General features: G+C 44.0%; 1 protein-coding gene across 1 annotated transcript in view; it reads left to right on the top strand.

The window, feature by feature from the left end:
* The window catches only part of cpne5b (copine Vb), a 73,697-nt gene that overhangs the window by 30,550 nt on the left and 15,618 nt on the right, over window positions 1-27,529 (top strand). Inside the window, 7 exon segments of the mRNA XM_027023090.2 lie at window positions 10,238-10,301; window positions 15,045-15,148; window positions 16,432-16,536; window positions 19,729-19,770; window positions 19,969-20,044; window positions 21,521-21,574; window positions 22,783-22,844. Coding sequence (XP_026878891.2) covers window positions 10,238-10,301; window positions 15,045-15,148; window positions 16,432-16,536; window positions 19,729-19,770; window positions 19,969-20,044; window positions 21,521-21,574; window positions 22,783-22,844 — 507 coding nt within the window.

The following is a 27,529-nucleotide window of genomic DNA, read 5'->3' as shown; positions in this document are numbered from 1 at the left end:
CATTTGCATGTATGTGTCTTATGATGGGAGCGGGTGGAGGGCAGGGTAGGGTGGGTGAGAATCCCCAGAGAGCTGAATTGGTGCTGACTCCGCTCTCCTGCTTTGCTTCTGCTAATATAAGTATAATTGTGTTGCTGAATAATTAATTGAAGTTAATGCTTGCCGGGTGAAGCGACAGTTGTGTTTTTTTATTGTAATTGCTGGGTAATTTCAATCAGCAAAGTCTCTGCAGGAGAAGCAGCAAACAGAACCTTAAGAGGTTTGCAAGATACTCTGCACTTATTACAATATCCTCTTTGGAGTGATCAAATTACTCCGTTGCCTGGATATGGTTATTTTTTTAATGGTTCGGTAATGAAATTGAGCTTGATTGGGATAACTTGTGACTAGGTTGAGGAATTACATTTGTGTAAGCTCTAAATGGGAGAAAAACATGTTGAATGATCAAGATGGGTTTGTAATCGTGATATCGATTACAGGCAGTAATTAATTATGTTTATGCAGCTCTAAATTCATTTCAATTCAAAGACAGAACCACAGGATTGATAGTGGGTTAGTAATGTAATGAGAGTAATTACCATCTCTTGACCTGAATGTAATTCCTATCAAGCTCTCATTTACTGATTCCCATCCTATCATACTCCCTTAGTACACTGATCGTTTTCTTTCTTTTTTAAGTTATGGTACTGCAGCTTTTGCATATAAAAGACCAGACGTAATATAAAATTCTGAGGCAACAGACAGGGGCGTGGTTAGGGGCAGGCCTTCAGGTTTAAGACCGGAGTGTTTCCGTCGGCCCAAAATTGTTTTTTCCATCTCAGGTTTATTAAATGTGTGCTTCGGCACTACAGGAAAAATGAGGCAGTGTTGAGCTCGAATCTTTACCGCTACCCCTGACCTCAGATAATGGAGAAGAGTTGACTAAGAGCTCGCTGGGACTTCATGGGACACCAGACTGTCACGTTTTCTGGCTTGGCGTGCTTAAGTCGGACTTGGGGTTTCATACCCTCAATCCTTGAGCTGCACGTTGAAATACAGGACGACGTGGGCAATGCCGTTTGGAGTTGAATTAGTGTTTTTAGCAATTAATCTGGATTAAAAGAGTATCATCTGAAAATGTTCACATTTGTTTTCATTTACTTTGTCTTAACTTTGTTTACTTTGGCTTAACTAAGACCATAAACTATAGCTGATTTCTAGTTGTAATAGACTAAAGACTGGTCTTATGAACCCTTTGCCTTCTATGTGCATTGTCATTGCAGGTTATTAATGGAGAGGCCATTATAAAAGTTTGCGTTTGGAGACATTTATTTTGTCCAAACAACTTTCAATAATGACTGAATACAACTTGGGCAATTGATATTTAAGTGTGGCACCTTGGCAGTGGGGAATTTTGCACTGGCAACATGATTACTAGTCAAGTACCTTTAACCACTGCCCCAGTGGCAGGAATGGTTCCAGTAACATTTACCTGACACTTTTATCCAAAGCAGCTTTATGACAGCATACACCTTGAGCAACTGAGGGTTAAGGGCCTTCTTCAGGGGCCCACCACTTGGCAGTGGTGGGCCTTGAACCAGCAAACATCCGGTTGTAAGTCAAGTACCTTTAACCGCTACAACTGCCCTATACAGTTGTTAGGGACTAGCTTTGCCCTGTAAAGAATTTGACTTGAAGAATCTGTTGATGTACTGCTTTTCAACAAAATGTGTGTAGGAATAAAAACCTCTCAGTAGCCTAAAGATAAAATGGCTTTTCTGACACTGAAAATATGTCTAGAGATTGACTGAGGCTCCATGTCTCTAGCTACTCAGAACATTTGCAAACTGATTCATGGTAAACTTAAAGTATCTTGGGTGTTTTGAGGCAATTGGTGGGGTCATCCATTGACATTCACTAAGCCACGTATCAGATCAAAAAAAGACTTAGATGTCGTCTTGTTTTCATATGTACATGTTTAATTCCTTTGGATAAGGTAAAGACTCCAGGATTATAATGTCTTTCTTTTGATGTATTGCATGTGGGTGCCTGAAACATCGAAAAACACTGGGCAAGATGACACGCCCGTTGCTTAAAAATGCATTGCACAGCGAATGGCTGGGCTAAAACAATCCAGACGTGCCATAAGCAATTTTGTCAGGATGGAGCGAAAGCGCGAGCTTTATCGGAAATTAGATGCCTGATTTGAGTTTCATGAGGGCACGCTAACATCCATAGAAGTGGCCTGCCTCTCTTAAGCCCCCCGTCTTTTTCCCGGCCCACTTATGCAGAGGGAAAGAGAAGCACTGCTTTCTGATTAATCTTTGTTGAAGTGGCGGTTTCCGCACGGAGCTGACGTTTTGCAGACATTTTTTTTCTTCATTGGTTAATGCAGGAGGCTCCGAAGGAGGAGACAAATTAGATTTTTGAGTTACAATGTGATTATATTGTAGAGAACCGTTTTTTTATACCTCAGAATTATATGTGATGCTTTTATCAGTTTTCAGAACAAGGTTCTCTAACTCTCCCAGTGACCCACATGCTTGTTAGTTTTTTTTTTTGTGTGTGATCTATATCGATTTTTCTTTGAGTCCATTTTGTTAAAATGTTAAAAATGCTACCTTCTCTCAGCCCCGGTTGCTTTGCGTTATAGTTGGTATGGAAACTGAATGCACCCAGACGGGAACATGCCATATGAGGTTTGTCTTTTTTCATGCAGATGAGCGCCAACACAGCGGAATAACGCGTTTCTGTTGGATGCTTTTCAAACTGGCATTTTAGCTTGATGATAAAGGCTGTATTTTTAGCTCTTAAAAAAGGACAGCATTTCATCATTTCACTCTCCATCGCTCTTTCCTGCTTCTCACACCTTTACTTCCAGGACCTGGGATGTGGTGGAGCTGATACGGACCTGAACACTGGGTCACTGAACGCGGCCATCGCAGGTCGCCTTGTGTGCTGGAGGAAAGGAATTCGTTGGTTTCCTATCGAGATTAGTTCACATTTCCAGAGTGCAGAATTCAAAACTTTGCCTCCTTTGTTTTTGTTAGATGCTGCCAGTTTTGCGTTTTCCTCAAACGACTGTGGCTTTATGAAGCTGGTTTATGAGAACAGCTATTGTTACATGTGCCAAAAAAACCAAACAAACAAACAAACAAAAAAAACCAAAGCAAGCAAACAATCAAAAACCTAAATCAATGGGCAAAGTTGCCAATTTAGATCAAAGGAGAATATTTTTGTGTCTGGAAATTTTTCATGGATCATTTGATTGACTTCCCACATCTGATCCTTTGCCTGATGGGCACAGAGCTTTTTCCGTTTAAGAGCCAACATGGAGTTGGGTGCTGGGGCAGTGCTGACAGGTTGCCGCGGCGATGCCGTACCGCTGCGGTGGGGGTATAGCTGCTCCCGCTCCCCCGCCTGTGGGTGGCCTGGTGTGGCTCAATAAAAACTCTGCTTCTCCCTCACCCCGGGGGACGTGCAATCGATTGCTCTGCACGCGATCGCCCGGCCCGCTCCCAGTACACCCATCACCATTCGCAGATGGTCCCCTGAGATGGAGGGTGCAGGTAGGCCCCTTTTATGTAATGAAAGATATGAGTCCCATCACTCACCAGCACGGGAATGTCCGAGCTGTTTGGGGGGCGGGAGCTGAAGTGAACAAGGGAGAAAGAGGAGTAGGGAGAGAAGGAGACAGAGACATAAACTGGAGATATACAGCACACCTAAGGAAGAATAATGTTCATGCGTGTAATTACTGTTGGAGGGTCTGGCTTTTTCTTTCTTTCCACGGAATCCTTTACTCTTTCTTCTCTTTCTTACACTAAGTACCCATGTGATGAATTGCTAGAGCTCAAAGTGGTTCAGTCCTTTGGTGTAGTAGATTGGGGGGGGGGGGGGGGTGCGTGGTTTCACAGAGCTGGTGATCACAATAATTTCGATGTAAAAGTTCCACGCCATGACAGTCATAATTGGATCATTGCAGCCCAAGAGAACCGTGCACCTATAATTGATTGGCTTTCTGAGAGCTGCACTTTGAAACATCATGCATTACACCACTCAAAGAAAAAAAGATCGGCCTGCCTGAACTGCGTAGGATAATTGATGTTTATTTCCCTTCCAGGATAAATTAAAGAGAAGGTATAGAAACATGTTACCTTGACGTTATCAGGGGCAGTGGGAGCTCAGTGGTTAAGGTACTCAACTAGTAATCAGAACGTTGCCAATTCAAGCCCCACCACTGCCAAGTTGCCACTATCGGGCCCGTGAGCAAGACCCTTAACCCTCCACTGCTCAAGTTGTACTCAATTGTATATTTGCTTTGGATAAAAGCATCAGGTAATGGCATAAATGTAAATACAGGTCAGAGTTGGGGCAGGGGCTGGTAGAGAAGACAAGCTTCATGGTGGATGGCAGGTGGATAAGCTGAAGCGATTTGCCTGGCCGGGGCCGCATCCTTTATCGTCAGCCCCACAAACAGCAGCAGAGCCCTGACAAACCAGATGGCTGGATGCCACCTCATATGCCCATCATCTGTCTACTACACAACACCAAAATAATGCGATTTATGACTAAACAGTCATTAATACCCGACTGCCAGAAATACGATGCTGTCACAAATCAAGTGGTGTGTCAGTGTGTCAGAGGGATGAAACACGGCTTCGTTCTCTGCACAGCAGAGAGAATTGCAAAGTGTTCATTTGATTAATAAAGAAAAGTAGGATGAAAAGGGAAAGATGAAACGACTCTCTTCCAGCCAAGGGAAAGATGTAACTTACCAGGAGATTTAATGTTCAATGGCAGTTTATTCTGAAAAATGTGGGTTTTATGTAAGAGCTATTCAAATTTTGTTTCATTCATCATGTAGATCACAATATTTGTAGATGTTTCAGAGGTCTTGCAGGTAATGCACCAGCGAAAATGTAAGGGCGATAAAAGAACATTTTCTTCTTTTTCTTACTCTTGTTTTTCTTAGTGAAAGGAGGAGGTGCATTTTCAAACCCTTTTAGGCAGATGGTTAATTTTACGTGTTGTACTTCTAAGAACTTCTTGAAAGCGGGTTCTCCAAACGGCCTGATTCAGTGCTAACATATTAATCCCCTGGCCCCAGCCACTCTCATGCTGCTCCGAGCACTCCTGTCTTCTTTATAAACGACTTAATGAAGTCTCCACCTCGCTCCCCATTAATTGGGCGAGAAGACTTGTTTCTTCTACTTGTTCCAGTAAGAGATTAGTCAGATGAGGCACACTCAATCAGATGAAGTACAAATCGTGCACTATAAACATATGCTGATCTCTTCACTCTCTAACCTGCACTAACGTAAAATCTCTAACGGGCGTAGTCATCTGTGATTCTGCCAGTAAATAAAGGAAGAACAGCTTGTGTTTCAGTGACCTTTGCGGCACGTAAGTTCGTATGGATGCTAATGTTCCAGAAAAGGTCCTCCGTCTAAACGGATCACGGCCGTCGGCGGAAATGCCCGGCGACTTCATGTCCATTAGCGAAACGTCTCTCTATGTGAACTGGCTAATCCAATCATGTCGCCGCGAGTTCGCGTCAATGCAGATCATTTGGTAAACACCCGTGAAATTAGGTGTGTGCTGATGGGTATGCTCCAGCGGCAGGGCGTGATGACGTCCCTCTCCCGCCGTCCAATCAGAGCGGGGACGCAGTCGTTTCGGTGCTTCCGCAGCTGTGTCCCCATGTGCAGTCATTGGAATGGGAGCAGCACGGAAGCCTTGCTTATTGTCTTCATGAGGGCGACATGTCAGGCTGTCGTAATTGGTCTGTTTCTGAGCCCCCCCCCGGTGAGCGTCTGTGGGACACTATGTGCTGCACACGCAACATGGTATTGCTCACCTTTCCTCCTTGTGGTCTCCTGCGTTCTGACGGTGACTCACAGTGACACAGCCTGAAGCTGTATATTCTTAGATTTCACAGAACAAGCACAGCATCTTGCCATGTGCGAAACCTCTGATCTGTTTGGATTGGTTATTTTTAAAACGTATTTATTTATGAAGAAACTCAAACTACCGCCTCGGGCCACTGCTTGATTAACGCGTGCTCCTGCTTAACACAAGGGTAAAGACTTTCACCTCGGGGTTAAGACTTCACTGGCAATCCGACCCTGACGCCGGTCCCCTCGATGACGCTTCCCACCTTTACTACTGTACTGCACACAGCAGAGAGCTACAACGGCAGCTGTGTACACACCCGTCCGCCCTCGAACTTCTAAACCTGTAAGTCCCGTTCCCAGCTTTCCGCCACAGATTTGCTGCCGTAGGCTCTATCCAGCCCTGCGAGTTTTCCAAAGCAGCTCTTATTCTGTGCCCTTGCGACCAGAGATGAGCCCCGCTGAGCTGCTGTGGGAGCAACAGCGAGCTGTCTTGTCAGATGGCGAAGACCCATTTCTCGGGCCCGGAGCCCCGCAGCTGCAACCGGGAGCTCCAGAAACGTGGCAGCCATTGCCTTGGGCAGCGGCCACTGTGAGGGGGAGAAACCTGGCGGAGTGCGAGGCACAGCGTTCACACCACATTTCCGTGAGTGATTGGCCATGTCTCTGGGCTTTATTTGCCACCGCGTTTGCGAGCGAACACTGGCCAGCTGTTCTCTCCATTATGTCCCTGGGGAACGAAACATGCTGCATTACTTACAAAACTTTTATATATATTGGTAAGGCAGCGTACGCTTTTGACAGACATAATGTGAGCAAGGGGTTTGGCTGTGTAAGCTCCAGCAAACTGAAAACAAAGAGTCCCTGTGGCAAACACTTTTAGGGAAACTGTAATCAGTCTGTTTTACTGGATCTTTTTTGTAAATAGAGAAATTGCACGCCGCAGGCAATTTGCACAGAGTGCCTCCTGAGTGGAGCCTGGAAAGGTTAGGTGAAGATCACGGGACTGATCCTGTAATGAGGCTGTTTGGTCTCCATTTGCTACAGTGGTGCAATTCCTGCTGCATGCACCATCCACATCATTCATCTTCCATCATTGCATTTCCACATCTGTTTGCTTTTCCCGCGTCTCCCGGTAGGGTTTTGTAATTAAGGGCTCTAGGTGCAGTGGAGAATGCAAGCAAGACAGGGGAGATGGTGATTATTTGGCAAGCCAGCAAGGGCTCCTGGGCCTAGAAAAGGCATAACGGTGCACATCCGTTTAGATTAAATTCAGACCCATGTTGTAGCCCAGAGTCCATGAGGAGAGCCTGACAGCTATAGGAGTCATTCTTCAAACGCAGAGTGGTGTTTACACAGGGATGGCGAGTGAATTCAAAACTCTCCTTCCACCCAACACGAAACTCGTACGCAGCGTTTACACCACTCCATACCACTCAGTTGAATAACTTTGCATTTTGTACGTGTATTCATTTGCATAGCTAGAAGGGACCCAGTAGTTTATGCATTTATTCCATGCAGAGAGGAGTCAAGGAAAAACGAAACTCAAGAAACTCTTTGTCGCTGTTACTGGTGCGTGCTAGACTGTCAATGAAATAGTACTGAAAATGTTGCATGTAAGTGAGGGACAGAAAGTCAAAAACGTTTTAAAGACCAAGAAAGCAGAGAGGGAAACACATCTGTAATAGCTTTTGTGGTAAAAAAAAGTAAATAAGGTAAATAAATACATTTAACTTCTTTTTAGCACGTACCGGTGTACCAGTAGAGCTTGTCTGACACAACTGCATAGCCAGGACGAACGCGGGGGCCAGTGGTACGTTCCTGCCTCTTAGCTTTTGTCTTCTGAAGCTAATAAAACAAACATACAAAAAACAACAACTGGAATCTCTTGTGACATTTTATATGTTGCAATTATAATATTAACTATCATTCTTTGGCCTTGATCTGTTAGCTGCTGCATGTACGTAAAAGCAGACTAACGTACTTAAAATATTAGATTTGTAAATCAGACACCCCCCCCCCCCCCCCCAAAAAAAAAAAATAAATAAATAAAAAAAATAAAAAAATTGAATCCGAAATGCAGCATGACATTTGGACAGGAAAGTCAGGAAGAGAGTCTATAACAGAAACCAGGGTTCCCCAAGAACCTGCAGCTCTACAATTCTGAAATTTTATGGTTCAAAAGGTTCATTGTGCTTATTCTTCTCCACCTTGGTCTGAAATTGGATTTGGATGGGGTGTGAGGTCATCACATATCTATGGCCTTCTGCCCAGATTTTTTCATAAGGATGTCAGGTTTATAATGGAGAAGACCAGGGGAGCAGGCTATTTCAGCTATTTTAGCCAGTCAAAAGTGAGTGGTGAATGATTTCTGTTCTGTGAGGATGTGATGGCAGTTGGTGGGCAACTGTGGTACAGAGAGCCCGACCTTTTCTTAGCCAATCAGTTGAGAGTTGCTTATCGATCTTCTGGTCTCTGAGAAGACAGAAAAACATTGGCAGTCTGTCAGCTGCACTGTGTTCCCCAATGCAAAACACTACCATAAAGTAGAAGCCACAGCAGGGATGTGCATGCTCTGGTAACGTCATTTCCCCGTGCCTTTCACTTGAGACTGCAGGTTTGGGAAAATGCCTTTTTTCCAGATTGGGGTGAACAGTGGGCCCCTGAATAATATCAACAACAAACAGATAAAGCCATGAGTCTTTGTAACTGGCCTTTACGGTGCATTGTTGTGCTAATGTGACAATAAAATTGAAACCTTTTGTTAATCTAAATGGATAAGGTTGAATAGCAAAGCTAAGAGCTAGCACACAGATGACTGCAAGCACCTCTGAGTCCACATATAAAGATCAAATGAGATGCTGTAATCTCATACACATGAAAGTGATGGGCCTGACAGAGCTTCATAACTCTCGATGTGGGGACATTTAAAGTGATTATTGCAAAACAGTCACAGAATGAGGTTTACCTCAAATCTATAGCTCAGATAAAACATGGGGCATTCAATCCATTTAGCCCGTGATCTTAATACAAATGGGCTACCTGCGCATGGTTTATTTATGTCAGCTGGAGAAGAACCGCTTAAGCAGAAAACCCAAAAGAACTTTGACAGTGCTTCACATAATAGCTGGAAATGACAGTGAAGACCTGGCATATTTTCCCATTGTGAAAGAACTTCAGTCTTGCCACATCTCTATTTACAGGTTTTTTGTTTTTTTTTTTAATCTGTCCGATTGCTTACAGGTTCTACAGACACTATTCCCACATATCTCTGTAGATTTGACCTTGACCTTGATCTTGACCTTTCTCAGATGCTTCTCTTATAACCTATGCTCACACTGTTTCAGTCTCCTTCTTTGCTTTTACGTGGTGACCTTTTCTGTGGGTCAAAGATGGTACAGAGATACAGAGATGGTACAGAGATGGTTGAATTCATACTGGTCTGGTAGAGAACCTCTTTATCATAACCCTTTTGTAGAAAGAACCAGTTCTGTGAAGGCAATGTGAAGGAAAAGGTGTCTTTGTAAATATATGCTCTCTTGGTAACCAGTCTCAGGTAATTAAAACATTTTAATGAATCCTGGATTTCACGAGGAACAGCAAACGCCAGCTGCCGGGTAGTGCTGCTATCTAGGGAGCAGGATGTCTGCAGACATGCACCATGTGGGGCCATTAAGGGTTTTCTCTCAACTTAAAAAAAAAAAGAGAAAAAAAAAGAGGGCGAATGGATCCAGGCTGGCGTTGCCGTGGCGCTCACCCAGAGTTCCTCCACTCCTCTAGCCAGCATCTGTCTCCCTCACGCTGCTAGGAGCTCCCAGTGGAATGAACCCAGCCATACGGAGGAAAACCGCACTAATGAAATCGTTATGCAACCCGAGCAGAGATGGCCGCGGTTTGTTGAGTCTGGAGGGCAGGCTGCGCAATGCCAACGGGCGCCCGGCTACGTGGCCCCGTCTGCCCCTCTGCCTCTCTTCCTCTGGGCGGTCGCCGGCCCGTCCGCGTTCCTCACGTGCCGAGTGCCGGTGGACGTGGACTAAAGCGCCCTTCCGTGGGCCCTGGTGCACGCGTAACGGGCAGCGCTAAAATGCCTTCACGGCTAACGGGGAAGAAGTGTTGCAATAAAAGAGACGAAACCCACTGCGTCGGATTCGTTATGCTAAAATATCCTTCAAATGCAATGCACCGAGTTGCACAGATCGCACAGGAGGTTCGGTATGAGCCCAGAAGTCGGCACTGGGGAAAAGCTTCTAATTGGCCTTGGAAGTGGACACCTAGCACAGCTGGGCAATCAGCCACGCTGTCTTGTGCTACATCTGTTTAATTGTCACTTTGCGGTATGAGTTAACACGCACTGTCGATTGCAGAGGGATCCCGGGGAAGAAGTGTGGCACTATCATCTTGACAGCAGAGGAGCTGGGAAACTGTAGGGTAAGTAGGCTGATGTGCTCAGTGTTCAAGAACTGGGTCACATACAGGTTTTATATAGCCATCACTATACTAGTTTGTATGTACACTGTTTAGATACTTTGCTCTATGTGTTTTTTCACCATCAAGTGCATTTCTCCTTTATGATTAATCACTTCTTCAGTTAGTATTCAATTAAAGTATATCAGCTGTCAAAGTCATTGGAGTGCACGGATATGTTCAGCACACGAGGGAGTATATTTCTGGAGCATCAGTGGAGGAAAGAATTAATGTAGAGAAAATTAACCCTTGGCTAGTCAGAGCTTTTAAATGGACATGATCTTTGGAAGTCTATTAAAAGATAGGATGAAGTTGTTTACATAACGTCAGTTTAACATGTGACTAATTTCTTCTTAGAATGAATCTAAGCTGAATCTGAACCAGTGCCTTAGCGAGTTACAATATTATTGTATGCACTGCAAAACTAGGTTACTAGGTACAATCTCACTATCTTTTTTTGTATATCATGTCTGATCATTGTCTGACCGCTTTAACCATTAAAGGACTTCAAAGTGATAGATACTTGCTATGTAAAATCAATGCACATGAATCAAAAATCGCATAATTTGGCCTTGATGCTGACAGAAGTTTGACTTTCGCTATCTGAAACTATTTACAGGGTTAGTTGTCTGTGTCATCCCGGTTCCTTGCTTTTGCTGGATATTGTCTTTTGGAGCTTGTCTTTGTAGCTTTATTGTTAGATCACTGAGAAAGACATATTGATGAAATTTCAAAGTAGCCTTTCAAATATATTATTTTGGAATATGAAACAAAAGAAAGTTGAAACGATTTCCTCTCAGGAATGCAAATCTATTTGATCCTAATGTCCATAATGCTGCTGAAGTGAGGCGAGGCATGTTCCTAATCAGGAGGCTGTGTAAATATATATATGTATTATGTGTGGGTGTTGGCGAACATATTTTCGCTAAGAATATGCGTGGGCATGTGTTGAATGCGATTGGATTCGAATATCCCTCGGATAGCTTAGGGCTCAGGGCCTTTGCACTCAGAGAGGATGTAAGTAGCTCCCTGAGATTTTCATTCTTGCTATGAAGGATATGCTGGGAGAAAGCATTTGAAAATCCTGTCTGGTTTGGTTATACAATTGAGAGAGTAAAGATTTGTTGTTTGTTGTTCTGTTTTGTTTGTTGTTTTGGTTTTTTTTGGGGTTATGATGTTTGCTCATTTGCAAAAGTAGAAGGATCTGACTTCTAGCTTGAACTCTCTCCAACTTTGATGGATGAAACTTTCTGAATTTGCCTGTTGGCTTCCATATGTTGCATGTTTACATGCTGTTGTATGTCTTCTGCAGGCTGTTAAATGATGCCTCTATTGTAACATGTCAAGCCCTCACACACTGTGTTGTGAGTTGTCACTGGCAACCATGTCTCTACCGCTGCAGTTTTTTTTAAACAAGAACCTCTACGTCCCCGTCCCTTGTAAGCGTAGTCTGGCTCTGTGCCGTCTTCCTCTGCAACCCCATCACGGCCCTTAACCTGAGATTTTCAGGTGCTTGGGAAAAGAATTGTGCACTGTTTCTCAGGTCAACAGGCTGTGTAAGCAGCGCAGGGTGATGCATTATCTCTGGCCCCTGTGTGCATAGGATTAAGGGGGCTTATGTGTTGAATGAACGCCACTCCGATCGCACTGATAGTATCGATTTCTTAGCCTGGCCGGGAGTGAGGTCTAGACTGTTCCCAGGTCCGCGGCTACCGTTTGCATGCGCTGAGTAGCCCGTCTGTGCATGGAGGACCTTCGGGCTCGGAAAAGGCTTAGCCGCCGATCCCTTCCCATGTCGGCTCTTCCCTGGAAGAGACCCGGCCTGAGCCCGATTGGAGAACAAAGCCACCAGCTAATCGATCAGACTGGCTTTCACACCGGTTCCATTCTCTTGCTTCCATCATGCCCGTTTCAGACATGGCATACGAGATTACGGTGTATGAGGTCAAGGCAGAGGAAGTAATATTTTCTCCCGTAGGACGTTCAATAGATGTCACGTGTGAGAAGAATTGCCCTCGAGAAGAATTGCCCTCGAGGTGCACTCCTTGCTCTCCTTCTGATATTGCGGTTTGCCTTCGGCCTCTCGGCGGTGTTTCGTGCTGCCGTTAACATCGATATTCGGTGGGGTGGCTCTCACAGAGCCGCTGCTAGAACAGCTTCACGACTCCAGCCCCACGATTCACAGCCTCTAACGTCTGCCATTTACCGCCATCGGGGGTTTGTTGCGGTGGGGCAAATTCACCCATTTTCGCCTTCAAGAGCCCCGTGCTTCCTTCGCCTTTGTGGCACGCAAGCTGCACAAAACAATGATCCATTTAATAAGCATTCAGAGCACTGCGGAGCGCGAACTGGGTAGCGGAGGGGCCGGCCGCGCTTTGTTCCGCGTGTGGCCCCCTTTATGCTCTCTGTGCCCTGCTCCCCTTCAAAGGCAGCGCCCTACTTAGAGCCCTGGTGCTGCGGTCTGGCATCTATGTTCCTTCTGCTGGTTCTTGATGATGCCCAGAAGGATAAGGTAAATAAAGCCCTAAAGCTGCTCTTCCGCAATATCCGAGCTCGGATGGCAGCTGACGGAACGTTGCTTCGGCGTGGCCGGCGGCTGTATGGTTCTCTACGGGAGGCCGACGGGGAAGGCGCGCTCGCGTCTGCCGCGCCAGAGCTTTCTGGCCGGTTCTGAGTGGAGGCTGGAGCCGTCGCGACGCGCCTGGCTGCTTTTTAGAGGTGGAGCGGCGAGTCTTTGGGACTGATAAATTCTGTCAGCACCCAGTCTTCCTGTAAGTCCCAGCGGCAGCCGTCACAGACATGTTGGAGTTGTAGCTAAGACGGCCCATTAAAAGAAGCTAGGAGCATATTGTCTGCAGCCTTTAAGCTCCCGGGAAAGAGCACGACTCTATTGACCGAGTGGGGTTCAGATAACTGTTACTCTGTAGCCGTTAGATTAGACGTGCCATTGCCCATCTTGGTGATCCCCACTACCCTCTAAGAGGACCACATGCCGTGTTTCTCTGAGCTGTTGTTTGAATTGTTTCAACACTCACATGTTTCTAGTGAATGAGAAAGCATTTCTCCATAATGGCTGTGAAGGAGAAATCCAGAGAAAACCTAAAAGAATATGACAGTGGTGCTGTTGTTTCTTACAATTTGCAAATGCAAAACCCTTCCTTGTTTACTTTATCTGTCAAGTGTGTTGAATAATTTACTGAGATTTTCCTTTGAGACCATTTACTGCAGAATGTGGGAAAACCTTACACACCAAGCCAAGCTTGGCACTGTAACTCATTTAACTCGTGTGTGCAGAAACACTGATAATTAAGTTGAAAAAAGCTACAACATGGGATGGAAAATTGTTAAATTCAATATCCTGTGCAAAACGTCAGTGATCCTGCAGTCTGACCTTGTTAATATTTGACTCTCTATCTGCCCACTGTACATTTCTTTTAACCGTTTTGTCTGTGGTTCAGTCAAAAACCTGTGACAGGTTTTACTACCAAAAACCTCTTCTGAATTTTAATTTCATTGTGGTTTTCTTTGTAAGAGAATACCAAACAAATGACCTGTCACTCCTAGAGTTCTCACCCTCTCAAATACAGTAACTGCCTTTGCCCGGGAATGTGTCAGCTGACTGCCACGGCTGTGGCAGAGAACAGTGCTCAACAGAAGAATATGTTTTGCGTATTTTCAATTGAATAATACCATTGAGGCAGCAGTCTGTCAGTCACCTTCAGAGTAGAGGAGTGTTGTTGTAAACTAGAAGGTAAGAAGACCGGGAGCCAATTCAGTTCTGTAAGGACTGAATATTCTGAGAAGCCCGGAAACAGCCAGATGAAGATTTTCCTGGCTTGAGAGCCAAGAAATGTCAGGCATGGCAAACATTTGAAACACCGTCTTTCCAGGAATAAAAGACTAATAGAAGTACTAATAAAAAGAAAGCAGCAGGGGAAGAGAGTAAGTGGAAAATGTGATTGCCACAAGCAATTTGGCCATAGATCAGTTTGATCTTGACACTTTTCAGCAGGAATTAGCTTGATGGCTCTTGGCTATTTGTACTTTCTTCTTCAGATTTGTTATGGTAGTCATCACAACCATGAAAGAAATTCTTTCAAGTTGATGTAATTGTATAACACACATATGCACACACACATACACACATGCGTGCGTGCACACACACAATGACCAGAAATTGTCTTGATTTGATCTGAAAAGCCAGTATGGAGTTATAAATGTTTTATGATTTTCTTGAGAACTAACCAACCATTGCCTTTTTATCAGACAAACTTTAACTGGTATCCCAAGAACCTTAACTGGTATCTCAAGAACCTTAACTGGTATCCCAAGAGTCCCAGCTCAGGTTGCAGCTAGGAATTGACTTCTGTATTTATAGAGCTTCTCAGAGTTATATGGTCTCGGACAAAGGTTTTCATTTCATATCTGATGCGTAGAATTATACCAACATGAGATGACTGACTCCAGATCAGCTCCCTTATTAAGGCTGTTGTCATTACACCTTATTTCACTGTATGTCAAGAGTTTGAGAAATGACTGGTTTTACTGTAATAGGCCTGCTGGATTAGGTGCAACAGCTGTAGAAATGGAATTTGTTTGCAGTTTTAGTCCTTAAAACAGGGTGTTGTGATGCTCTTATTCTAATACATCTAGTGGTGACCGTTCTGCAGAGCTTCAGTGTTAGACAACTGCCTCCTGTTTCTGCAGGACAGTGCGACTATGCAGTTTTGTGCCAATAAGCTGGACAAAAAGGACTTTTTTGGGAAGTCGGACCCCTTCATGGTGTTCTACCGAAGTAACGAGGATGGAACGTAAGTTTCCTTTTGTATTCTGCCTTTGTATGTTGTGCATCGCTTTTGTAAGAACTGAAAAGGTGCAGTTAAAAATATATGAAATGCCTTGTTAGCACACGAGGCTTATTGTAAACAAGGACTTACATTCCATCGGCTGTTTCCTTTTGATAACGCGTAGTATCGACTCATGCTTGCTTGGTCCAGATATTGAGCTGCGTGTGTCGTTGCTAGGTGCCCACAACCAGTGCCTCACTTAAGGGAGAATAAATGAACTGAGACGCATCCATGGGCCCTATTTGCAGCATCTAAGGGACGTGTGCAGGACACCACGCTGAGCTGAATCTGAGCGCGAATGCTACAGCCGTACTTCAGAACCCATTCGCCCACCGCACTCATACATCCAGCATGACAAAGTATAAACAACAGCTCTGCGAAAACGTCATAGTTTGTTAATGGATCTCTTCTTGAGGGGGGAAAAACATGGTCCAGTCTGCATCCGCTGCGTTAACCAGAGTGCACTCGATGGCTACATCAGCCTGCTCTCATTCCACACCTCCTGAGTATGGAGTTTGGATACAACATCGTTCATCCATTTTTGGTCTTCCAATCAGTAGATCTCTCTGTGAGGGGGGAAAAATTAAAAAAAAAATAAAATAAAAAAAAATATATATATATATATATATATATAAATATATATATATATATATATATATATATATATATATATATATATATATATATATATATATATATATAACACACAAACACACACATATGCAAATAAACAAACAGACATACAAAAACTGCTTTTCTAAAACACTGGTCCAATTAAGAATAGCAGATCAAAAAAATGACATCAAGCTTACTATTTGCTCCCCAAGGAGCAAATATAATATAATAATATAATATTATTCAAGGTAATGCATAATATTAAATACATCAATACATAAATATGACTTAGTATTTATCACTACACCAAAGAAATCATACTAACTATATAACCTTGGACCAGCCACCGTGTTTGGATGTAGTATTCAATTACAAGTTGTTAACCTAAGAACTTTGTTAGTGAACCTTGTCCACAGGACGGTGAAACACCAGTGCGTTCAGAACAACAAAGGAACCTTTAGCAGCTCCTGTGACATTCTCTTTAATCTTCTCTTTAATAGGTATACCCAGATTTGAGAACTCAACACATCCCATACGGCTCGTCACAGATGACATCCTGAACCATGCTGTGCTGTATTTCCAAGTAGTGCGGTTCTTTTTGCAGACTTTTCCTCTGCTTTCTCTGTGTCAAGGTTCACCATCTGCCATAAGACAGAGGTGGTGAAGAACACCCTCAATCCAGTATGGCAAGCTTTCCCTATTCCTGTCAGAGCGCTCTGCAACGGGGATTACGATCGGTAAGACTTTCCCGTAACACTCGGAAGACTCACTCTCTAGATGATGCTCTAGCCAACCTCGAACATTGTGCAGATTTTATGTATATGGTCCAATGTGTAAATTTGGAATGTTTGGTGATTTTGTTAAACGTTTGGGGTTTCAGCCTGTCAGAGAAATACTGGAGGTTTTCAATGATGGCCTGAGGAACTGAGCAGGAACTGGTCAGGAAGACCCAAGAAATGGGTTGAGAGCTATAGAAGCTATAGAATGGAGCATGGTGTAGGAGAATGTCCTGCAAAATGTAATATGTCCTGTGACCAGATCACATTTTTCATTGGTCTCTCTAATTGAACTAATATCATTTATCACAACAAAAAAGTAAAAAAAAAAAATCATCAATATACTTGAAGACCAGTTAAGTGCAGAAGTGATGGTATCAGACAGAGAGAGGGAACAGTGTCACATCTGCTATCTTGTAGTGAACAGAGGATAGGTGTCAGAGCTTAGGCTCGATGGCTTGCCAGATGCCCCTGCCAAAGGAAATCAGTGCTGCAACAGCATACCAGCACACCTAAAAACACCCGGAGGCTTTGTGCGTGCCACGACCGCCCCGTTGCATGCCCGGCTGAGCAGGGGTCGACACGCTGTCAGAGCCAATCAGCTGCAGGGACCTGAACAGAATGTCAAAAGAAGTGCTTCTCAGAACTCTATCTTCGCCATCTGCCCTGCCCGCTTTCCCGGGTTAATCCCCCCTGACAGCCAATGGAGCTGCGCTACATCACAGAAATGTGGCATGTGGCATGTCATCTCAATGTGGGTGGGTGTAAATACAGCTTCCAGCCCCCTATAAGTTCATGAGTTTTTTTGTACTTGTTTTCTTGAAAGGTAACAAGCCATCATTTTACAACCAAAAAAAAGAGCCAATATTCAATGATTCAATGACATTGTACACCCAGGTTGAATTTGAAAAAATATTTTAAATATTTAGCTTTAGATTTATTTTATATATCCACTTTTCCTCTTTCTCAGCGATAATTTGATATCTTTAATGTATTTTTTTCCATGTATCCCCATCGGTGGCAGTTCTCTGGCACGCTGCCCGTCATCGACCAGTTACTTTTCAGAAAGGTCCTGGTTGTTATGGAGTTGTAGTAAGAGAAGGGCTTATTCCACTTATGCTAGAAATAGCCAAAGCCCAAATCCCTGTGTGTTCAGGGGGGCACTTTAGTCATCCTTTCACTTCGACTGGGAATAAATGGCCCTCTATAGCACCCTGCAGATGAAGGCCCCCAGGAGAGAATAAGGGCTTTTTGAAGGTTGGAAGGGTGGATGGGGGGGGGGGGCACCATTAACTAACATGGTAAAAAATTACACCCCCTTGGCTATCAACAGGGCTGTTGGAGTGCGCTGGCAGCTGCTATTTCCAGCCCAAAGATAAGAGGCATCATCCATGTCCTCCATGTCTCCATGGTTTTCATTTCTATCTTCATTCATTTGAAACATTAGTGGACTGAATAATTTTCTTGTACTTCAGGCTTCAGATAAACATCTGGTCAGTATCTGGCTTTATTTTTAGTGGCCAATATAAGAAACTCAGTTACATGCATTGCGTGTATTTTGAAGGATACATTTCTAAAATATGACTCTGGGTTTTAATATTGTGTAGTATGTATGAGAAGGTGTGTTGGTTGTGGTGCTTTGACGTAATGTGTGGTTAAATCTTGCTGAATTTCTTAACTCCTTAAATATTGCCTCAGTGTCTGCGGCGGTCACATAATTACTCCTTCAGTTTTGGTTTGAGGCCCAAGCACTGGAGTGAAAAACAGCTCTAAAAATGATGCCACTGTTCCTCCAAACCCACATTCGCTTACCTTTCGCTTGCGAAGAGCCGAGTGTTTTTTCAGCTTGCATGCTGTGAGGATCGTTGATTGACAGCTGCCCAGGGGCGTATGCCTTCACAATGGATCTTTCTTGGTGTCAGAAAACATGGCGTTAAGGTGACTGGGCCTTTGAGAAAGCTGCTGACTCACTACCATGAAGATAATGAACAACAGAGGTTGCCACCTCCTCCACATGCGAGGAGAGAGTATATTTTCTCCATCTTTCTTCTCCTCGTCTCTTCTCTGATGTTTCTTGCTCTCGTTTGGGGAGAAGGCAGGGGGGATTCTGCAATTTTGTGATGTGCTGCTGGTAGGGTGAGTGATGTTTTTAAGGGTTTGCTAAATAAAAAAGTATGTGGAAAAGTTTTCTATGGGGAAAAAAGAAAAAAAACTACACTGACATCACTTCATGGATCACAGAGCAGCCTTCTCAGACTGCAGGGGACTGTGTTTCAACAATTCACCACATCCACAGCCAAACATATTATTTTGCAGTTCTGAGATCAGGGAAATACATAACACCTCATTAGGCTTACTTAATGATAACACTGGAGAGACATGTTAAGTGGTGTGCTCTGAAGACCCTCTCCTTCACCCCTTAAGAGCTCGTCTAAAACTTCAAGCCCCTTGTCGTTCTTTTTTCAGCTCAAGTGCACGACATTTTTTGGCTGAAGTGCATGTCAAACCAATGTGCGTGACTTTTTTTTTTCGCCCATAAAAAAATAGAAAGGGGCCGCGGAGCGCAGCAATTAGTCCTGTTTTTCGAAAACAGCCGTAATCGCTTGCCAGTGCGTTCGGCTTCGCCTGCTACCAAAAGAGCCTGAAATGAAGCCGAATCAAAATGAGGTTCTTTGATGCCACTCGAATTCGCTCTTTGAGATGTTTTTCCGGAACGCACTCGAGTCCTGCTTAGACTAATGAGCCTGTCTGAGGAGAATGCGCATGTTATGTTCATCGATATGGATAGGAGCTCACGTTGTTTTAATCTCCCGATCTCGCCGGAGCAGTCCGCAAATAGAACACCTGCCGGGAGACGTAGCAGGTAAGCTGCACACGGCGTCTCGGCTGTGGGTGTGACTCCGCCTGAAGACTCCGTTCAGGCCTGGCCTTAAACGAGCCGCCTGGACGAGCGTCACGACTCTCTCCGGTGCCACTTTGTGTGAGCGCTGATCGAAAGTGGATGAATAAGCATGAAGATTAGTCAAGGTGGAGTGTTAATCCTTTATTCAGAGATCTTAATTGACATTGCGCTCTTACATCTGTGAATAGTCGAAAGCTTCTTCCTTTTGCAGGTCTTTCGTTTTCTCGAATGTTGTGTTTTTTTGTTTCCAGAACTATTAAAGTGGAAGTGTATGACTGGGATCGAGATGGAAGGTTGGTCACCAAGACGTTTATTTCTATAATAATGATTTTACCTCAACTGTAGATGCACTGACAAGCAGGGCAGTCTGAATGACAAAGTGACTTGCATCTTGTTGGATCATTTCATGTTTTGTAGATTTTGGCTTCAGATAACTTTGCCTTTGTTTGGACTTTGTTTATGTCGGGATTTTATTAATTGTTTGCTTTCAGCCATGATTTCATCGGTGAATTCACCACCAGCTACCGCGAGCTAGCCCGAGGTCAGAGCCAGTTCAACGTGTATGAGGTGAGCTGTCCGCCTGCGCCCCCGTCCATCGCGCTAGCTCACCGCTGTAGCACCGCTTAGCGCACACACATAACCACACAATAAGCCAGTTGGAAACTAGTCCACGTTTGGCCTCCGCCTTCGGTTTCCTGGCAAACCTACAGTTCTACATATTTTAGAACTGTTCCTGTGTCGTTTCTTTGTTTTTATTTATTTATTTATTTATTTTTTGAGAGGTGGAAAATAGGTTTCATTAGTGCGCCCCACCCCACCCCGCAATACTCTTGAATTTGTTCTGCAGTGGTAATTGGCACAACAGCATACCAGCATGAGCCAGTAGAAAGCAGAAAGCAGTGTGACTAAGGATTAGTACAAGAACGTTCCAGGCATTGAGAATTTTTTGAGTGCAGCTCTGTCCCCTCACTATGATTTCTGATCCTGCCGTTGGTCTACAGTATGCAGTCATTTGAGATTAACCTTATGGAATTGCAGACTGCACGTTCGGTCCCGGTAAGCAATGCATTTATAGTGGTTCTCAGGCTGGAGTGTACTACATTAAACTCAGAAATGTATTCATCCTTTCCTGTTCATATTTATATTTATTAGATTATAATATTTATTTGATGGTATGGTTTTTACATTTCCTTATTTGGTAAATCCAGTAAAACGTAACATCTCCATGTGGCTGCGCAGATCACAGCCATGACAAGACATTTGCAAAACCATAACTAGAAGTTCAGATTTTCCCTTACTACACCTGACCTTGACTTCAAAATGAAAGGGCCTGTGTGAGCCATTGATTGGCCAGGGCTGGGAGAGTCGCCCTGCATTAGTGATCTTTCCCACATCCGCGGTGGGCCGCCCTTCTCTGGCAGGTGACCCGCGGCGCTCGGCCTCCGCTTTGTCTGGTCATCGGCACGCTGCCTTCCTCGCTCTTTGTCTGGGCGCAGACGGTGGCCTCCGCCGCATCCATCTTCCCTGCTCCGCTTTGCCAATAATATGGATGACCCTGCTGTCATCTCCCCTGACTACCTGACCTGCCGTCACAATGCATATGGAGTCAAATGCCCGTGCGCGCCTTCCCGAGTCCCCTCCATTACGGTTTTCCCACATTGGAAATGAAGCAGAGATGGCAACTGCTGGAAGCAAAAGTGGTCAAAGTGAGAGGAGATGGATGCAGGAAATTGGAGAACGGAGCAGAGATTATTCCTTGTCTCAGTGTAATTCCGCTGGCTTCTTCTGGGCAGCTGAAGAATTCTATGTGACATCACATTTTCCTGAGCCTCGTGGAGGCCTCTAGGTCTTGCTACACCCTCCACAGATGGAGGCGGTTTTGAGATAAATTGTTAATTGATTTCTTTTCTAAGACACCTTGCTGTGCACAAAGCTTGGCCTGTTATGCATTTACCGAGTGCAGATCTCACTTACACACAATCGGATGCATGTGAGCTTATTTGAAACTGGTTCCTGAACTGTTTTCTCCTGCCTGGCTCGTAGGTGGTGAATCTGAAGAAGAAGATGAAGAAGAAGAAATACGTCAATTCTGGCACGGTGAGTCAAGCTATGAAATTTTCTTACCACTCTTTCCTGCTCCCACACACAAACCAATGCGTGGAATAACAGACGCGTGCTCCCAAACGTCTTTAATTATGACGCGACCTTCTGCTCATTTATGTTAGGAGTAAATCAAAACAAAGGCATGTGGCTTCCGCCCGTGAGAACATGGGCTTTCCACATTAATTGGTATCTCCTTTCACACTCCTGCTAATTAAATGAGTAAAGAAAAATAATGATTGGCTGCTTCTATTTGCAGCTGCACTGAGACAATGTTTTCCTCCAATGAATTTCTTGGAAAATATAACATTTGGGCTCGGTGTACATTGTTCATCTTGTTTAACAGATGGTGCGGGCTAAAGGCAATTCATAACCTATGTGGAGTGTGTGTGTGTGTGTGTGTGTGTGTGAGTGAGAGAGAGAGTGAGAAAGAAAGACATGTGGGTGGATGGATGGTCTGAAAATGGATATGAAAGTGGAAATTTGTAGCTCAGGAAAGCTAATATGACATGAGTGTGCCACATAGACTGATGGCTGTGCCAAGCACCCTTCATTTTCTCTCCTGCTACACAAAAAAACTCAATCTGGCAACATCCCCTAACTTTCACTCCTCTGCTTGCTGTCATTAGTCATTGTCTTGTTTCTATTGCATGGAAGGTAATATTACAGGCAGTTTTTGATATGAGAACATTATCTGTTCTTTCATTTGAGAAGCTCGCAATAAAAACATTCCAAAAGAACATTCTGCCACAACTAATCAATTAAAATAATAATTGCCCTCACAGTTGAGACTCTGCAGTTTGCTAATTCACAAGATACCCACAGTCAATCCATTTCATTCTGTTGTAGTTTATCTATGGCTGTTACAGCAAAACAAACTTTTCAAACAGCTGTAGTTATAATTAGTGTAGTTATAAACAGCTGTAGTTATAATTATTGCTTCTCAGCAAATTAACAGTAACTATTCAAAGAAATGATCACTGAGTGACCCTTAGGGTACAGAACAATTGTTGCTGTAAACTATTTGGTGACATAACAGGTATTTATGTTAAATGTACTGTGACGTATTGGCAGGTACAATTTTTATCAGTGGGTAACTGCAGCCAGATTTCCCAGCTTTGTGCTTAATAGAAATGTTTACATTATTGTTACTGTCTTATTGTTTATATGTTTTTGTTACTGTTATTGTTCATGTTCTTCTACAGGTGACTCTGCTATCTTTCTCTGTGGAGTCAGAGTTCACGTTCCTCGATTACATCAAAGGAGGGTGAGTAGACAGCCTACAGGTGTGAACCCTTTGCAGGACGCCTGAACCCGTAGCCTTGCTGTGGCCTGGCGTGTTCCTTCATGCCAATCAGCAGAGTGGAGCAGCTGCATATATTACCATTTCACAGATAACACAGGTTAACAAAGGATAACGGCACGCTAATATTTAGTCCAAGACCTAATAAGCAGCTGGGTACCTGGCCTTATGCATTTGAGCCATATGACAGCCAGTTCCTAGTTTTATCAACGCTGTACACTGCGGTGAAACAAACGAGTGCGGTGATTGGTTAATTCTTTTAAACGGCCTGTCATTTCACTGCGCGGATGGGGCGGGTCTCCGCTGTCATCCCGATGAATGAATCAATTCGCCGTTGGCGCGTCTGAGGACACATGAGTGAACATTTGACGCCCCCTTTCCAAACTTGGATTGATTTTTGAGGAAACGGTTCAGGCCTGGATATACTGTGACTGATATGTTTTGAAATGGTCCTTTTTAAATACAGTGCTTTAGAATGCTCGCTACGAGATTCTTCCCTCTCAAGAGAGAGGTCACCTTCAGACATCTTGGCAGCATGCTTGGAAAGACAACTTTTGACATTTTTGCGCAAGGAATGTCAATCTTAACAAATTTGCAAATTTTGTTGATGGCACAGTGACATACTGGCGGATATGAAATGCAGGAAAAATATTAAATATGAAATATATTTACAGTTAGGATTAATGTATACTATCTGTTTACAGTTCAATGACAAATAATAAGCTTCATGTAGAATTCGTCTCATTTCAGTGCAATTCAATTTAGTCTCACAGTTGCGGTAGATAAGTAAACAATCAACATGTCGTGACTGTACAGTAGACATTGCAACAATTCAGTATTCAGTTCAGCAGGTGCATTCCACAAAGGGCAGTAGAATCTGATGCACAGCAGTGAATGCTGTATAAATAGCAGGCTAGTGTATTAACCGTAATTGCATTGCAAGGCGTCTGTTTTTAATACAGGTAAGCTGAGCTGCAGTTACCCTCATCCTCATTTCATCCCCTTGCAGGATTCTTTTGATCTCAGCTGTGCTCAGTCGTGGATCCCCTGCAGGGCGTCTCATCTAACCTCTGAGCGTTTCATTTTACAGCGTAAAGACAGCGATAGAGGTGTGCAGATTCCTGGAGTCGTGCCAGGGAAAAGGAGGCCGTCTGCAGGCTCGTGATGAACAAAGCGTGACTCCATCATGAGTGTTAATGATGTTTGTTTCTTCCTGTTCTCATTCTGGAGAAAATCTAGGTCAGACACGTAAAGCGTGATGTTCCTGGATGTGTTTGACCTTAATGTCGAACGTCCTACCATAAATCTCCCTCTGAGGGGATGTAAACATCAGGGGTCTGCAACATTTGAGCAGTCCGTAAGCCTTGTGTGTAATGTGAGGTGACACCTGGGCAATTCTGTCGCTATGGAGATAAAAGGAGAAGGAGACTGTGGAGTTGGGAGCGGGGCTATAGGGCCAGCTGGAGACGTGATACGGTGAGAGAGGCGCACCAGGAGAGTTCCCTCTGCCACACGAGTGTGTAAACAATATAAATCTTGACTGTGAAGTCCTAGCAACATCTGACACACTGTGGTACTGACAATACAATACAAGCACGAGTGTGTGTGTGTGGAGGGAGGGGTTGGGGGGGGGGTCTTTTGCGGGTCCTTTGTTTGTTGTGCAGTGATATTTGGTTTCTAAACTGATTAAGCTCTTTTGCCCCTGGTGAAACGAAGGGAATTGCCCCTTAGATTGAAGCACTGTGCACATCAGCCAGGGTTCAGAGAGGGGGGCGGAGGTACCCGAGAGCAGAGTGGTAGTGCGCCTTTATTAGAGTGTGCAGTGGAGGTGGGCGAGCTGACTCTGAGGTGGTCTAACAACGCCCTGCAGGGTCGCAGTCTGCTGACGGGAATCAAGTGCGGTCTCGCTCGTGCAGCATCGCACAGCAGAGAAGCAGAAAAGAAAATGGGAAAGCTGTAATGAGGAGGCAGAGGGGAGGATCAGAGTAGCTCGCTGGCGCATCACCTTGGAGTGGACAGGGAGCTGGAAGGTGTACGCGCAGACACTGGTAGGAGGGTTCTGTCCTCCCTTTCTTGCTGTTTCCTTTCACACATACACACTCGCCATACTGAGATGATCTCTTGCTCTCTCTCTGTTCTCTGTGGTTTCACAGTCCACCCACACACACACACACAGACACACACACACACACACACAGACAGACAGACAGACAGACACACACACACATACACACACACACACACACATACACGCACACAAGCAAGCACAGATTCCTGCAGGGATATGAAATGAGTCTTCTTACTGGCTGAGCAGCTATGCGGTCTGATTAAAAAAACAAAAACTGTGTGTGTGTGTGTGTGTGTGTGTGTGTGGGGGGGGTGTATTTCAGTCCTGGTAAAAGGAAGCAAAAAGTATTTACAATTATGAAGGATTACAACCCTCAGCAATAGGCACTAAAGCTGTCAATCAGACACTTTATGGACTGTGTGTGTCTGTGTGTGTGGACGTAGCAGCTATACTGGTGCTGTGGTACCTGGAACGCCTCCTCCGTTGCTGAGAACACCTGCCTCTGTGAGCTGTAATTGGACTGGAGCGATGAGTTTTCTACCTTCTTTGGCATGACACGCACACACACACACACACACTCTGCGCTCCACCTGGCAAATGAGGGACCGCTGGAGTGACACGCACTTCCTCCTGCGTCCCATCCCATCGCTGTTCGGTGCTCAGCCCACGTTTAACAGACACCTCCACAGTGGAGAGCCCTGAACTGTCTCCACCACAGCTAACTCTGATCATTCCTTAGTGGAGTACTAGAGCACGGACAAGCCCCTTGCTGGGAGAAGCCATCGTTTATGTCTTCTCAGAGAAGTTTTGTACAATTCGGTGCATATTGGGACATTGTGAGCAATTATAAACGATGCTGGCATGCACCCTTGTGACGTAGCCATCATGAGATCTTGAGTACCAAGCAACACAGAACTGACTCAGTTCTCAATGCTCCTGTTTTTACAGGGTCAGGGTACAAGACCATCGTTACCAATACAAGCTCAGTCTAATGGTCAGAGAATCAGACCATTGCTTGTATAATGCACTTCCCACATGCAACTTGTTCTACATCTTTCACTTTTAAGCAATAGAACGCGAGAAGGAGTGTTATCGCGAATAACATCATCGGTCATAGATCATCACACGACCTTGAGTGTGTTATACAACAGTTCTACAAAATTAAGAAACAAGGCAAAGAAAAAAACCTAGTGTTAAATGTTTTAATATTGGCGATTCCACGTTGGTCAAAATCAGCAAAGTAAAAATAAGTGACGGAAAACAAAAAGCTAAAATGTTTTGAGAATCAAGAGTTATTTATTAGGGTTATTTCATTCTTTGATGCCCTCAGTGGGTTTAGTGGTCTGCCATCACAGCAGTTGACTTAAATTTTTCAACATCATGGTAGATTCGGAATCTGATGTGTCACACCCTCCTTCAGAGGTTGTCTGAACTGGCTGCAGGTCAAATGTCTTATATAAAGTCATCCAGTGTATTCAGCTCCCATATTGTATATGAAGTGTACAAGTACAAGTAAGTGTTAAATGCACCCTGACCCTAGCGATGCATTCAAGAACGCTTCTCGACTAATCAGATTGTGAGGTTGCATCTAACCATTTTATTATAGTATTAAAGTGCAGTGGCTTACAGTGGACGTGGGTCTGGTTTCAGCTCTGTTGGAAGTTCTGTGTCGGATACTCACTCTTTATAAAATGAACCCGTTGCAGTTTTAGTGAAGATAGCGTAGTTGTTTTAACACTCCGGACGAGTATTTGTATGTGCGGGTATGATGGGAGCATTAGCAACTGTTTGAAGGTCATTCCACCCTCTCTGGCAAGGATTTGTAGTCATTTAGTACACGGGTCTGACCCACGCGCAACACCCATAATGCCGAATTGTGGGAATGGTGTTTTAATGCATGCATGAATGTAGAAAGGCCTTTGCAAATCACATGACTTTTCATGAATTAATAAAGGAGATAATTACTATCCAGGTTACAAATGGGCAAAAGTCTTAGTATTGGCCAGGGATTTGAAAGGTTAATGCAATTTTCTACCCTTTTCATTACGAATGTATTACTTCTTTTTTTTGGCTTTTAGTCCCCTGCTCTTATCCCTTGAATCTCTAAGGGTCTCCTGTCTTGTGCTTTTTTTCCTTAAGTTTCATACTGCATGACTAATAAGAAAATTAATGCTGCACAAATTCCATAATTTAGAAAATTGGATTAAGATTCTTTCTTAAGTGCTCCATCACGTGATTTGCTTTGCATTATGGTCCTGATAAAAGTGAAAAATTCTGACATATTACAAAGGACACTGTATGTTTTGTAACAGTGTTATCTGAAGTTCCCATATCACAACTTCCTCACTGCACTAAACGTACAACTAAAACATTGTGGTTGAATTTTCTTGTGAAATGTTTGACTGCTGGAGTTTTAGAGCTCCGCTTTTAATCCTACAACAACACATGCTCTCAAATTTAAAATGCAGTAACTTTCAGAAATTCTAACACAGCAAAACTGCTGCTTTGGAAAAACACAATACAGTGCAATTATAATGGTTTGGTCTTAAAGCCATTCTCAGTATCCAGTTGCGTTTTATAT

This window comes from Electrophorus electricus, chromosome 20, assembly GCF_013358815.1.
Source record: "Electrophorus electricus isolate fEleEle1 chromosome 20, fEleEle1.pri, whole genome shotgun sequence".
Classification (NCBI taxonomy): domain Eukaryota; kingdom Metazoa; phylum Chordata; class Actinopteri; order Gymnotiformes; family Gymnotidae; genus Electrophorus; species Electrophorus electricus.
The sequence above is the reverse complement of the archived record's forward strand: the minus strand, read 5'-3'. Positions and strand labels throughout refer to the sequence as shown.